The 14,434-nt window shown below is 44.1% G+C and overlaps 1 protein-coding gene across 3 annotated transcripts; it reads left to right on the forward strand.

The window, feature by feature from the left end:
* The first annotated feature begins 2,230 nt into the window (after nucleotides 1-2,230).
* Nucleotides 2,231-7,035, forward strand: LOC108928834 (myeloid-associated differentiation marker homolog). 3 transcript variants are annotated; one of them, XM_018742997.2, is made up of 2 exons: nucleotides 2,231-2,377; nucleotides 5,653-7,035. In XM_018742997.2, the coding sequence occupies exon 2, from the start codon at nucleotides 5,842-5,844 to the stop codon at nucleotides 6,694-6,696; it is 855 nt and encodes a 284-aa protein (XP_018598513.1). In that variant the 5' UTR covers nucleotides 2,231-2,377; nucleotides 5,653-5,841; the 3' UTR covers nucleotides 6,697-7,035. The 3 variants fall into 3 exon arrangements, with proteins under 3 accessions (XP_018598513.1, XP_018598514.1, XP_018598512.1); XM_018742998.2 differs by lacking the exon at nucleotides 2,231-2,377 and adding an exon at nucleotides 3,287-3,323; XM_018742996.2 differs by lacking the exon at nucleotides 2,231-2,377 and adding an exon at nucleotides 5,454-5,535.
* Nucleotides 7,036-14,434: the final 7,399 nt, after the last annotated feature.

Consider the following 14,434-nt stretch of genomic DNA (forward strand, 5'->3'; position numbering starts at 1 on the left):
TAATGAGCCATTTATACGTGCCAAGAAAAGAACTGAGGGTAGTACTTGAGGATCTGAAAATCTAATGTACTGATGATGGCCGAAACTTGAATGAATGTTACTTTCGTTAAAATGTCATACATTGTAGGAACACTCTGAAGTTCTCTTTAGTGAAGAGGGTGATTGGGATAATTGGTATGATTGGTTACAATTATCTCTGCCAAAATATCGATGCTTGTGCAGTTGCACTAAAAAAGGAGATGGAAATTAGACTATTTTATCTGCATAGCAGGGGGTGCGGTGGCGCAGTGGGTTGGACCGCAGTCCTGCTCTCCCGTGGGTCTGGGGTTCGAGTCCCGCTTGGGGTGCCTTGCGACGGACTGGCGTCCCGTCCTGGGTGTGTCCCCTCCCCCTCCGGCCTTACGCCCTGTGTTACCGGGTTGGCTCCGGTTCCCCGTGACCCCGTATGGGACAAGCGGTTCTGAAAATGTGTGTGTGTGTGTGTGTATCTGCATAGCTAAATCTTTGGATTTTTTCCTTCCATCCATCCATCCATTAGCAGTAACCATTTTTTCCAATGCAGGTGAAATACAGAGAACTGATGGATCCCGATGTATGACTTTTATTTACAGTAATAAGTGCTAAAAGAGACTAGGAACTAGGTGGGAAATGTAGGACAAGGAACTATGATGAATTAAACCACTAGTACCTAATGCTGTGTTCACTATGAGGGCAGATCCTGCAACAAGTGGCCGAATTCCGTGCCCTTTTGAAGGTTTGGCTGATTAGCACATGCCTCACAAATGTACCGACTCCCTTTGTACTGAAGAAACGGAGCCCTCTTTTGGAAACTGGTGTCTACGGTGCTTGGGGCCATGATGGTAGAGTTATGGTTGTCTGGAGCCTATTCTACAAGGTTTCGACACTTACCTGAGCAGGAAACACCTTGGATGGGACCTTGACCCGCTGCAGGGCAACCACACACAAAGTATCACTCACCCATACGCAAACTATGGACAATTTGAAGTTACCTGAAACACATGTCTTTGAATTGTGGGAGGAAACCTGAGCACCTGGAGAAAACTGGGAGGGCATGCAAACTCTTCCTCCTAGATTGTACAGGGTTCAGACGTAGGTCCTAATCCACAACCCCAGCACTGTGAGGCAGTCAATACTGGCTCCACTACTGTGCCACCAAAATTTTTCAGGATCCTTCAAATTCTGCCAACAGTCTGTCGCAAATCTTGCTTTGTTACTTTGGCTCTGTTATCCCCCACAGCCTATCCATGGAGGAGCCACTCTGGTTTTGGGTTTCCTTGTAACAGAGTTTTCCACAGGTGTGTTAATTTAATGATTATTTTGAGAAGGGCAGGTAAAACGAGAAGGAAAATCTATATATGTGTATGTTTGTATGCATATGTACTGCACATATACATGTATGCAGAATTCTAGAACTGAGAACCACATATACATGTGTGTATGTATGCACACACATATATATATATATATATATATATATATATACACACGTACTGTATATATATAGTACATGAATATGGAGCTCTGGAAGAGAGGACCACTCGCTCATATGTCTCTCATACATGTATACAATAATATTTTTTCACTGAAAACAGTATTCTGGTACTCAGCTGAGGAAATGTTCAAGGAATGGAAGAGCACGCTTGAGAGAGTGGTTCTCTCTTCTTGAGGGTTCTCGGTTCTACTCATCATTCCCCACTATGCTGGGCTTTAAACATTTTTTTGTTATTAATCAGTTATGATTGTGCTGTTTAATGAACGAACCACATTATTTAATCTCCGCTCCGTCATAGCAATGTAGGAACATGGCAAACATATACGGTGAATGTAACGCCCACCCACACCCTCTTAGCTGAGTCAGCTTTTGTAGTATTTGAAAAAAAATGTGTGTGTGTGTGTGTTTTTAATGTTTCTATTAAAAAGAGAGACAGAAAGGGTCCGGAGTTCTTTCTGCACCCTCACCCCCAGACTTTATTCCAACAATCTTCAGAACCCACTCATTATTCCTCGTACCCCTGGTTTGAAAGCATTTACTCCCTGGTAAATGATAACTTAATATTGCATTCACAGTTCCACTTCACACTGCTCTGTGCATCTTGCCGTAATACATCACTAATGACGTCTAATGGCTGAAGGGGACCAGAAGTGGATGCCTTTTGATTATTTTGAAAGTTGCTATGTCTGTATCTTTATAACACAGATCTCCCTCTTCACCAAGGTGAAAAAGTTTACCCCTCCATGAGAACCAGCATATCAGAGGCGTGGAGAGATCCAGATGTAACCACATCCTTGACTCCCTCTCAGATATTCCCCCGCGAGGCTGACAATAGTCAACCAGGATGTGGAGCTCAGCATGCAAGTGAGGAAAATATCAGAATTCAAGTCCCAAGGTTACAGAGTTGGGAACGATTCTGGGTAATAGGTGGGAACAGAGAAGTTTCCTTTGAAAGGTTATTGCCAGTTTTGTTGCCAAAGTTTTCTTGATCAGATTCTAGTGTGTTAATGGACAACAATTTATTGGTGATCTAAAATTAAATTTATATTTCGAGCAGTATTCTTCTCACCAGTGACACAGTGATGAACAAGGTGGTTATGCTAAACAAGGTTACTAAAAATACCCCAAAATGACGATTATAACATATAAATAACAACAGAGTATGCCAGCTGGCAACAGCTGAGAGGAAAACAAAAGAACTCCCAGTCCCAGCCAATGGAGAAAAGTAAGCGTTTGCAGTCCAAGTACAAGCGGCTGCCCTGCCCTCCTGCATCGAAAATGCCAGCAAATAAGGCCATTTATTCTTTTCCTTAGATTTTTCTCATACAATGAAGCAGTAAATAATTACCGAATATTGCAGTCACTGTGTAGGGGGTGCGGTGGCACAGTGGCGCAGTGGGGTGGACTGGGTCCTGCTCTCTGGTTGGTCTGGGGTTCGAGTCCCACTTGGGGTGCCTTGCGGCGGATTGGCGTCCCGTCCTGGGTGTGTCCCCTCCCCCTCCGGCCTTACGCCCTGAGTTGCCGGGTTAGGCTCCGGTTCCCTGTGACCCTGTATGGGACAAGCGGTTCTGAAAATGTGTGCGTGCAGTCACTGTAGCACTCAACACTGCTATGTGCTCTCTGTGGCTGAAAGTCAAATGTTTTTTGCATGCCAGTGATCTTACTTCCTGTGTCAACATTGTCGATAATTGACTGAAAATGAATTTGATCCGTTCTCTGTACATCCCTTTCTTTATAGTGTTTAGTGCTTTAACCTGCCATTTTTTTCCATAGTTCTGCGGAACGCAAACTGCCTAGACGTATTCATTCCGTGAGTACGAATTCTTCATTTCTTTCCATTGAAAACTTGTGGTGTGTCAAATAACCATAACGAATATTAAAAATAAATACATTTGTTAGTTTAGCAACTGAAATGTCACATCACATCATCTGAAAGTGCTGGTCCCATACGGGGTCATGGAGCCTAACCCGGCAGCAGAGGACAAAGAGCGAAGGGGACACACCCAGGACAGGATACCAGTCCTTTGCAAGGCACCCCAAGCGGGACTCGAACCCTAGACCCACTGGAGAGGAGGACCCGGTCCAACCCACTGCACCGCTGCACCACCACACCCTCCATGCTTGAAATAGCAGATATGAAAAACGTGAACTCATGAACTATATTTATGAGTGTACATATGTGCAGTGTTACATTTATCTACGTGTATCTAATTTTTTTGATTCACCGACACAGGACAAGGTGGCATTTCGTGCTTCAGTTGTGTGCTTTCATGCCATTACTCTGTTCAACATTATATTACCCCTGTAATTTATGCAGGAGAATTGCTTCATGTTTGCCACAAGCAGAAATAAAACTGAAAGTAGTTTATCTATTTTTTGTTTCTCTCCCAATAACATGGTGCCCATAAGACCAATGGTGATGAAAACCTCATTGGTGGAGCTAACGCTCTGATGGAGCACCTCGATTCCATCTTAATCATTTCCTTGCTGATTATTAAATTTCTCAGAAGCCTAACTTGTGCAATCTTTTTGGGGAATGGATTATCCTGCTTGTGTTTTTGCTGAGATGTACGTCGCTTTGGAGAAAAGCATCTGCTAAATGAATAAATGTAAATGTAATTATTAGACAAAATAATGTTTTGGAACGGCATCATCTTAGTATCTATTACATTCATCCTAGCGAGTTGCCATCGCTGGAATTAACTGCTATGAATGGCTTATGTCTCAGTAAAATAATGGACAGGAGCTGTCACATTTTATCTTCTATCCCTCTCCATGGTGTTGGGGGAACAAGGCAAACACCTTCCATCATTATATCTCCGGAATGAAATTACCGACTGAATCGATGCTGGCTGGGAGGGTTAGGCAGTGGGGTCCGGAACTGACGGGGACGGCGAGCCGAAACAGGTGACATCACAGAGGGCAGCCGAAGGGGATGGAGGGACCTGATGGGATGGCTGTTTGTGACTCAACATGAACAGCAAAGATTAACTCTTGTCCTGGGTAGGGAAGAGTTAATGCCACTGACTTGCTCTAAATGGGAAAAATGTCTGTATCTGGCACATTGAATTTGTCTGCAGACCAGTGTCCTTAAGATTAAAAGGAAGTGCACCTTGACGTAGAGAGTTTTCAGAACATTGATCTGCTTGCAGCTGTAGCGTCTCAGCCTGAAGGTACATGGCATTGCCAAGCCCACCATGCCAACCCTAGATTGACAGTGCTTGCCTACAAACTGGGTTTGTTCATCTGTATATGACAAGGCAGACATTGGAATAACAGCTTGTATAGCCTGTCATGTCAGGCAGAACAAAGGCTGGCCAAGGTCATCCTTGGCTGACCACCCAACAGAACTCTGAAAGGGGGACACCGCTCTACCTCAGAAGGGTGTCTTTTGTGTTTATTTGCGTATTTCTATCTCAGGTGGCTTGCAAAATTCTTGCATTCCTGTTCCCTGTCTTTAATTACTCCCAAGTCCGAGACTAGATGTGTCTCAACACGTTGCGTTATTATGGCATATGTATGGCCGTAATAATTCGTTATCGCTTCATTTCGTTTTCCCAATTTTGCGTGGGCTACATATTTTGCTTTTCCTTCACCGTATTACACAAAATGGAGATCGATAAGGTGGGACCTTGCTTCTCTGTACGGGCTTCTTTTGCAGAGCCTTTTGTCAGAAAAAATAGGACAGAGAGTCTGTGATCAAGGTTCTTTTTCCCTATGACGTCATCAGATGCTTGGAGTTCCACAGTGCCCATTTTAGGGATAGGCTCTGTTTAAGATCAGAGTCCAGCTTGTCCATGTGAGCGAGCAAGGGTGGCTCACGATAACCGGCCCCAAGCAACCAATGAAATGTGGAAGTCCGGCCATAAACAAACAGAAAAAAAGAGGGACAACGCCCTCTTAGTACTCATTCCATTTACATAGAGGATGTGGTGTCGAAAGTCAGGCAGACGCATGCGTACACGCATACACAGCGACTCCAGACACAGTGCGCGAACCTGCTGTTTTTTATTTAGAGGAAGGTAAGGCAGAAAAAAGTAGTGGGACCAGTTCCGTCTTCCCCAGGCTCCCGTGTCGCTCTGGGAGACGCCCTGCTTCTGTTAGCGAATAACTTTTTTTTTTTTTTTTTTCCATTTCAGTGGACGCAGAGGAGTTTGGAGGTGCACGTTGCAACTTACAAATACCCGCAGACAAGGTAAGAGGGAGTGACTGCATTTAAAGACGGAGAAAGGACGGCGGAAAAGACGGAGAGACTTTATCAAAGGGGAAACTGGCAGTGAACGAAGAACTTTAACCTAGCTGAGCAATTGCAAGAAGAGCAGGTTACCATGGTTTCCTTGGACGTACGGTCTTTGACCGTGCCTGTGGGCATTGTGCGGATCCTGGAAGTGGTCCTGTCCTGCATCGCCTTTAGCTTGGCGGCATCGGCCGGCAGCCAGAATTTGTCGTACTGGGCCTGGAGCATGTTCACCTGGTGCTTCTGCTTCATCATTACCCTGCTCATCCTCATCCTGGAGTTCACCACCCTGCACACGAAAGTGCCTATCTCCTGGGACGACTTCACTACCGCCTTTGCCATGCTAGCCACCCTGATGGTACTGGCAGCCTCCATCATCTACCCGAATTTTTTCGCCTGTTCTGGCTGCTCCAAGCAGATCGCCGCAACCGCGATGTCCTGCTTGTGCTTCATCGCATATGCCGTGGAGGTGGGATTGACGCGGGCTCGGCCTGGAGAGATCAGCGGCTTTCTGTCCACCGTGCCTGGCCTGCTCAAGGTGCTGGAGGCCTTTGTGGCTTGCATCATTTTCATTTCCATGGATCCCAATATATACCCCATTTATCCAGGGCTGCAGTGGTGTGTGGCAGTGTACTGTTTATGCTTTATCTTTGCGCTCATCATAATCATCTTCACCATCTGCCGCCTCCTTGCACTGTTCCCCTTCTCCTTCGACAAGGTTCTGACGGGCTACAACATCTTGGCTGTCCTCATGTACACGACAGCAGTGGTTATCTGGCCCCTCTACAGCTTCAAAAATAACCCCCGACCCAATAATTGTAACCCCAGAAACTGTTACTGGGATGGTTTGGTAGTGGTGTCCTTCATGACTTGCGTGAACCTCATCGTCTACATTGTGGACACGGTTTACTCTGTACGTTTGGTTTTCTTCGTTACCCCAGCATAAGTTTTGCAGCACAGAGCCCTCATGCAGCACGTCAACAGCACTCCAGCATTCTAAGCAGGATGAATTGCAGCTTCGACGAAATGTTACCCTACCATGTGTCGATTAAATGATTTAGCTTCTACGTGCCCATTCTCAGTAGGCCGTTATGTTCATTAGGAGGTGACGTTGTTCTTTTTTAAATGATTTGTACCTTTTATTTTATTCTCTTAAATTTCTCATTATGAATATGAAGGGCCAGTTGTCATGTTGTTCCTGAGGTCTGAATGTCGTACCCAGCCAAACGTGTTCACGCAAATATTTTTTGTGGTTTTAATACACCCCAAACAAGTTGCCTGAAATATGCACTGCCAATGCTTTCTAAGAATTCGGAATAATAAAAGGAACTTTGTCTTAATCTTAGTCTTTGTTTCTGTAAGTTCTTTCTTTGGTCTTTGATTTTTATTAAGTCATTACCTAATAAGCTCACACACAGATGCAGTCTGCGATTAAAACAGTTGTTCCCCTTCAGGTGGTTTATAAGGGAAGTTGATGCAGGGAGATTGTTACTGTAGCTGACAAGAATAGAGAATTAAAGTGAATATCAGAGAGAAAATCGGTTGAGTCACTTTGTAGTCATAGTGATAGACTGTCCAACATGCTACAGGTGTTCTTTGTTCCTTACACTTTACATCTTGTAAACATGGTAGAGTTGGGGGGGGGGGGTCTGAACATTATGACTCAAAAACATGTAACAGTGAAAAACATGAGGTCCCTTTTCTCTCTTGTCCATTAGGGCACGGTTATTAGATAGATGCGAAGTGAATGGATTTGCCGACAGCCTCAGATGAAGGGTTGGGCTTATTGTGGCTTATCTGTGTGTATAGTGTCAGAGATAGGAGAAGCGAGATAAGAGTGAATTCCTAAGGAAGTTCACATTATGATAAGCAATAAAAACTCTACACCCTAAAACTGCTGTAATGAAACAATAGGAATCGCGGATATTTTTATTTGTTTTGAATACGCTGAAAAAACTGAGCAAAATTACATTGGGTGTTAAAATTCTCCGCAAAGAGCAGGTCAGCTGCACCTATCTAAAATTACGAGTTAAGTATTTACGTTTAACAAAATCAGTTAAGTAATATGTTAGGCATATTTTTTTTGGAAGCATCCTTCTTTGAATAACTGATACTGCATATATAAGATGACTGGGGAGGTGATCCATTAGCTTGGTAGTTATGGTGATCACCTTTAAGGACCTAGCAGTCAAAGCTCACCTCTAAAGCAGGGCAGTATAGATGAAGAAACGCCCCGGCATTTCTGAAGGTGTAGCAGTCAAAACTCCCAAATGGAGGACGGAAATGTCCCATCAGCCTGAGAGGAGGTTGATATGCAGTGTGCTAAACTGTTGCTCAAGGTAAAGTACAACCATGCCTCATCGCACTCGGGGGCCCAAACAGCTCAACATGATAGCAACAGGTAGATCATTAACTTACAGAGCTTCTCTTTCTCTTTCCATCTCTCCCTCACTCTCTCTCGTGTGTCTGGCTCGGTTCCCTGCCCTAATTTTTTTCATACTTGTTTCTCGGTTTTCCGCAGCACCCGCCGACAAAACCTGGAGTGCTTTTGTCTCTCGGGGCAATCTTCCATCCCAGCACATCCCAGAACCCACAAATCATGGATGATGTTCCTGCAGCTACTCACATGTTCTTTTCCCACACTGGAAATGTCCACGAGTAATCCCATATCCATTCACTTACTGCTCTCCAGACCTTAACTCGCGCAGCGGTAACAAAAGTCACATAAATCTCAAATGAGCATTTTTTTTTTTTTTTTTTTTTTTACTTTCCATTGTTTTCACTGTGCTAGTAGTGCATCTGTTCCTACAGGATGTGGCAACAGCGGTCCCAAATCTGTAACCATAGAAAAAATAGTAAGGGTTTCCCTCTGTGAATGTAAACAGGCTCTTTGAAAACAGATTTTAGTCATTTTTCTATTAATATTGATACTTCAGGTTGCAGCACTGAGGCGGGTAACTGCAGCCTGCCTGTAAGGCAATCTCTGAAATCACCCAGTGTTGTATCAAGTGTTCGCTGTAACCATTGGCATGATGGACACTGCAAGAAGAGGTTCTAATAATTTAAAAGCATGCATGGGAAAATAACACATTACTGAGACCATCAAACTGTCCCTAGAATTAGAGGGGCAAAAATTCCATCCAACAGAAAAGCCTGCGAATCATTCAAAAGTTTAAGATTTTACAGCATTGCTTCACTGTCACATCACTTTTGAAAAAGATATTGGTGTCTCAGCACCGCAACACCTTATCAAACTACAAGAATTAATATTTTCCATATCTACTGGATTAAAAAAATATATATTTGTTCTATTGGGGGGGGCGTGGTGACGTGGCATGGCGGATTTGACCAGGCCCCGCTGTGTGGCGGGTCTGGGGTTTGGGCCCTGCTGGGGTGCCTTGCAGAGGACTGGCATCCTGTGCAGGGTGTGTTCCCTCCCCCTTTGGCCTTGCACCCTGTTTTGACAGGTAGGCTCTGGCTCGCCGCTTCCCCCCTAGGGACGAGCGGTTGTGGACATTGGTCGGTATATTTGTTGTATTAATAAAACTTGCAGTAAAATTCTGAAAATGATCAGTAAAAGGAAGGTGCCTACAGAAAAAAATGTTCAAAAGGTTTAAGAGTGACTTTGACCAATACTTCAGAATCAGAATCAGAATCAGAACGAGCTTTATTGCCAAGTATGCTCACATACTTCTAGGTACATTCGCTCCAGATTGTTCAGATTAGGTAGATGCTGCTTCTGGACTATAGTGCCAGAGATTCTCAGGGGGATTATGATTAGGGCTTTGTCTGGGTCACTACTGGACACTGACTTTTTGTTTTCTTGACCTATTCCAATGTTGGTTTGGACTTTTGCCTGGGATCACAATCTTACTGAAAGGTAATCTGTCTCAGTTTTTTTTAGCAGACCGAAGCAAATTCTCTTTTAGTATATCTTTGAGTTTCTCTCTGTCTATTCGTTTTTTTTAACAAGATGCACAGTCACTGCTGAGGAAAAGCAGCCCCACAGCATGATCCTGCCATCACCATATTTTAATCTCAGCAAGGTGTTTCTTGAGAGACAAGCTGTGCTAGGTTGGCACGTACACAGCACTTTGACTTTTAGCCAAAAAGCTCAGTCTTGGCTGTATCTGACCACAAAATCTTTTCCTACATCATGCTCTCTTTTAAAGTACAGATATACTTCAATATGGTTAATTTTGAGTGATAGGTGGCACAACAGAAGCCATGCATAGTCACAACTTAGTGTGTATTTACATTCAGATTTACATTTATTCATTTTGCAAATGCAACGTATATCTCAGAGAGCAATACAAAGAGTGCATTACACACACACACACACACACACACACACACACACACACTTTCTGACCCGCTTGTCCCATACAGAGTCACAGGGAACCAGAGCCCAACCGGGCAATACAGGGCAAGGGAACACACCCAGGACGGGACGCCAGTCCGTCGCAAGGCACCCCCAGCAGGACTCAAACCCCAGACCCAGCGGAGAGCAGGAGCTGGTCCAACCCACTGCGTCACCACGCCTCCCAGAGTGCTTTACTTCAACAGAAAAAGTATATGACATGAATGAGGCCCAAGTGAGTTGATCCCTGATTGAAATGCAAAATTGAAATGAATTTAAATTTAAAGTGTTAGCTGTCAGAATACATATATATATATATATATATATATATAGTGGCATGCAGTGTTGTGGATTTTGATGGGGCAAAGAAGGGCACAGAGGCAGCATTCATCTCGAACATTTATTTGAACACCAGCACACAGGTAAATAATGCTCTCAGTCCAAGGACCCCGTTTCCTCCAGGACCTGTGCTTCCGGCCAGTCTTCCCAGCCTGCTTAGCGCCCCCAGACTCTCTCTTCTTTTCTCCCTATGGCAGACGCAATCACCCCCTTATATTCCCAGTAGGTCATCAAAATCTAACCAATTACAAGAAAGACATTTCCCACTCAAACACAGTAACACGGGTCATTACAATATACATGTCATGTCCATTCCCGCACCACAGCCAACAGCACCTGACACCAATCAAGCACCTGACTGAGCGCTCGCCTTTAAAAGACCCTCCTCAGCTCCTGTACAATTGCGGAATCTCACTGAGACAACTGTCTCTCCTGCGGTATGTCTAGTTCTTCCTCGTCCCTTGCTTCCTGTCTCCGTTCCCAGGCTTTCGACCTTTCGCTTCGTCCCCTGACCACATCCTTGGATCCTCGCTCTCACTCTGACTGCCGATCGACCGACTCTTCACCCGTCCCCAACAACGAGAACTTGCCTGATCCCTTGATTCCTGACGACTGATCCTGCACTTGGGTCTAGCTGCCCCCACGTCCTCGGTTCTGCGTGACAATACACATATATACATATATACATACAGGTGGTCCCCGACTTACAATGAGGTTACGTTCTGTGAGACCCATTGTAAGTCCAAAAAATTATAAGTCAAAAATGCATTTAATACACCTAATACACATCTCTGCATGACAATGTACATATATACATGAATACACATATTCTGACAGCTAACACTTAACTGAAGTTCATTTCAATTTTGCATTTCAATCAGGAGTCAGCTCACTCAGGCCTCATTAATTATAAGTTGGTTTCAACAGTAACTGTAAAACAGGTTCTGTTATGCACAAATTAACTTGCTTATATTAAAACACAAAATACTGTTGGCCAAAAATAAAATTCACTATAATCCATTATCAATAAGTGCTTTTCTAATGTCACAGTACACACACACACACACATTTTCAGAACCGCTTGTCCCATACGGGGTCACGGGGAACCGGAGCCAACCCGGTAACACAGGGCGTAAGGCCGGAGGGGGAGGGGACACACCCAGGACGGGACGCCAGTCCGTCGCAGAGCACCCCAAGCGGGACTCGAACCCCAGACCCACCGCAGAGCAGGACTGTGGTCCAACCCACTGCGCCACCGCACCCCCAATACTGTCACAGTAGTCTACAGTCAATCCAAAACGTATAGGGCATGAGGCAGAGTACATCCTAAACAGGGTGCCGGTCCATCACAGAGCAGTCCTACACACAATCATTCATTCCTACATACACCATGGGCACTCTGGGGTCCCAGATTTACCTGAACCACATGTCCAAACCCACAGCCTAGAAGAGGTGAGGCACCTGCGCTACCTGCTGTAACAGGAAGCCACCCCAGTACATACTCCTTGTACAAAATTTGTTGTCTATTTTGAAAGGTTTAAATTTCCTCATTGATCAAGTTTGAAAATTGTTATCAGTTTAAATATTGCCTGCAAATGCATCAATAGAACTGCTCCCAGCTATTTACAAGACTTGATCAACCGCTACACCCCAACCACACCCCTTCGCTCATCTACTTCTGCCTGCTGGTGGTCTCACACAAAAAGAAAAGTGTGGATGTTCTCAGTTCTGGCTCCGTTGTGGTGGAATGACCTCCCCCTCTCACTCAGAACTGCTGAAACTCTGTCTACATTCAAGAAGGGTCTGAAAACTCACCTTTTCCAGACTCAATTCACCCATGATCTCTCAAGCACATGTATGGTGTAAATGTTCATGTGCCGCAACTTTATGATCATCCCACGATAAGTCTTTACACAGCCGCTACTCCTGTATTGTATGTAAATGTTTGTGTACCTTAAAAAATGTAGGAAGGTTATCAGGATTCGTCTATCCTGAGTTTTATTCACATACTCGAGCGATGAACATCGGTGCATCAAGTGGAAAGAAGCAAATTAAGTTTACTTAAGAGTCACACATTTGCAACAATGTCTCTCTTTCTCATAATGTAACATACAAAGTGTCTTTCTCTGAGATGTACGTCACTTTGGAGAAAAGCGTCTGCTAAATGAATAAATGTAAATATATAAATACACACACACATTTTCAGAACCGCTTGTCCCATACGGGGTCACGGGGAACCGGAGCCTACCCGGTAACACAGGGCGTAAGGCTGGAGGGGGAGGGGACACACCCAGGACGGGACGCCAGTCCGCCGCAAGGCACCCCAAGCGGGACTCGAACCCCAGACCCACCGGAGAGCAGGACTGTGGTCCAACCTACTGCGCCACCGCGCCCCCATAACATATAAATATTTAAAATCAAAATATCATTAAGAAGAAACAATATAATTACCTGTTCTTGATTTTTTTTATTTCAGCTCTCATGTCCTTCAAGTTGTATCACTGAATGAAAATTTTGTCTCTTTTTGTCTTTGAAATTGGACGTTTTTCTCAAGTGCATTAGAAACTTCACAAAGAACTTGTCGGGCACTTAAAGAAGCTGTCACAGGCTTTTATGGTTCAAGAGAAGAATTCTTTTTTCTCCTTTTGCAGGCATTTTGTAGCTAATAGACAAACCAAGACTGGCTAATCCAATAATACTCCCACGGGAATCTGAGTTGGCAGGCTGTTAAATTATGTCCTTTGGGGTCACAGTGACAGTGCATCTTCTGGAAACAGAGTAGTGTTGTGTCTCTTACCTCCGGATTACCACTCCACAAACACTGCACCTTGCCCATTCATCAACATTCACAGTGATATTTCAGGTGTTGTTTCAATGTGTGTCATCTTTATTATACTACCTGTATAAAATTTAAACCCCTCAACACATTGTGGCGGGGGTGCGGGGGTGCGGTGGTGCAGGGGGCTTGGCCAGGTCCTGCTCTCTGGTGGGTCTGGGGTTCGAGTCCTGCTTGGGGTGCCTTGTGATAGACTGGCGTCCCGTCCTGGGTGTGTCCCCTCCCCCTCCAGCCTTGTGCCCTGTGTTGCCCGGTTAGGCTCTAGTTTGCTGCAACAAGTAGTTTCACTCAATAAACACTTTGTATATACACAACAACAAAGATAATTCTTGTGAAAAATTATATATACAATTTAAATTTGTGTGCCATTAAAACTTTTTTAGATTCTGAATGACAAAATATACCAGGTTCACTGAGCCATAAATAGTAATGATGCACAGAACTCACCTTCCGACCAGTAACCGCTTTTTTTGACTTACTTACTGATTAAGAGCTTATCTAACTAATATTATAAATATTATTTGTTTGCATGTATTAACCGTCTTCAAGCTGCCATCTTCAAGTAGAGGCATGCTAATAAAAAACACAGACGCGCTCTTACTGACTCATATTTCATTTTGTACAGCAGCTCCAAAAAACAGAACCAAATAGTATGAATCTACAACATTTTATCTGAATTTCATTCTGCATTTTGCTTTTTTTACAGTACCCTTTCACATTTCCTGCTGTGACAATTGATTAGACGGCTGCTCGAGTTATCAGGCGTGTTGCTAACCCTCACTCAAGGAGGAACCAGAGCTCTCTTTGTATTATCTGCTTGTCTGCTTCCTGCAGCAGCATATCTGCGCCTTGCCTATGAGCCAAGGTGTCTGCCTGTTTAACACTTTCTCCAAGGCTGACATCGCGGACATGGGATCTGACCAGCTGTTCCCTGGGACATAAGGGTCAGGAGATCAGGTATTTAACCACAGACGTTCTTTCTTGACTTGCAAGTTTGACTTTCCCTTTCAAAGGAACCTAAAAAATGTAAAAAAAAAAAAAAAAAATGACAGCTCATTAAAGTACTGAAGGCTTGAAAATAAAGCAAGAGAAAGTTAATGGACAGCAATGCCACAAAAAAATACCTTAAGAACTGCAAAATTAACACAA

This window comes from Scleropages formosus, chromosome 3, assembly GCF_900964775.1.
Source record: "Scleropages formosus chromosome 3, fSclFor1.1, whole genome shotgun sequence".
Taxonomy (NCBI): domain Eukaryota; kingdom Metazoa; phylum Chordata; class Actinopteri; order Osteoglossiformes; family Osteoglossidae; genus Scleropages; species Scleropages formosus.

Excerpts from the sequence above, each read along its gene's own strand:
- LOC108928834 (XM_018742997.2), top strand. The coding sequence starts at position 5,842 with ATGGTTTCCTTGGACGTACGGTCTTTGACCGTGCCTGTGGGCATTGTG.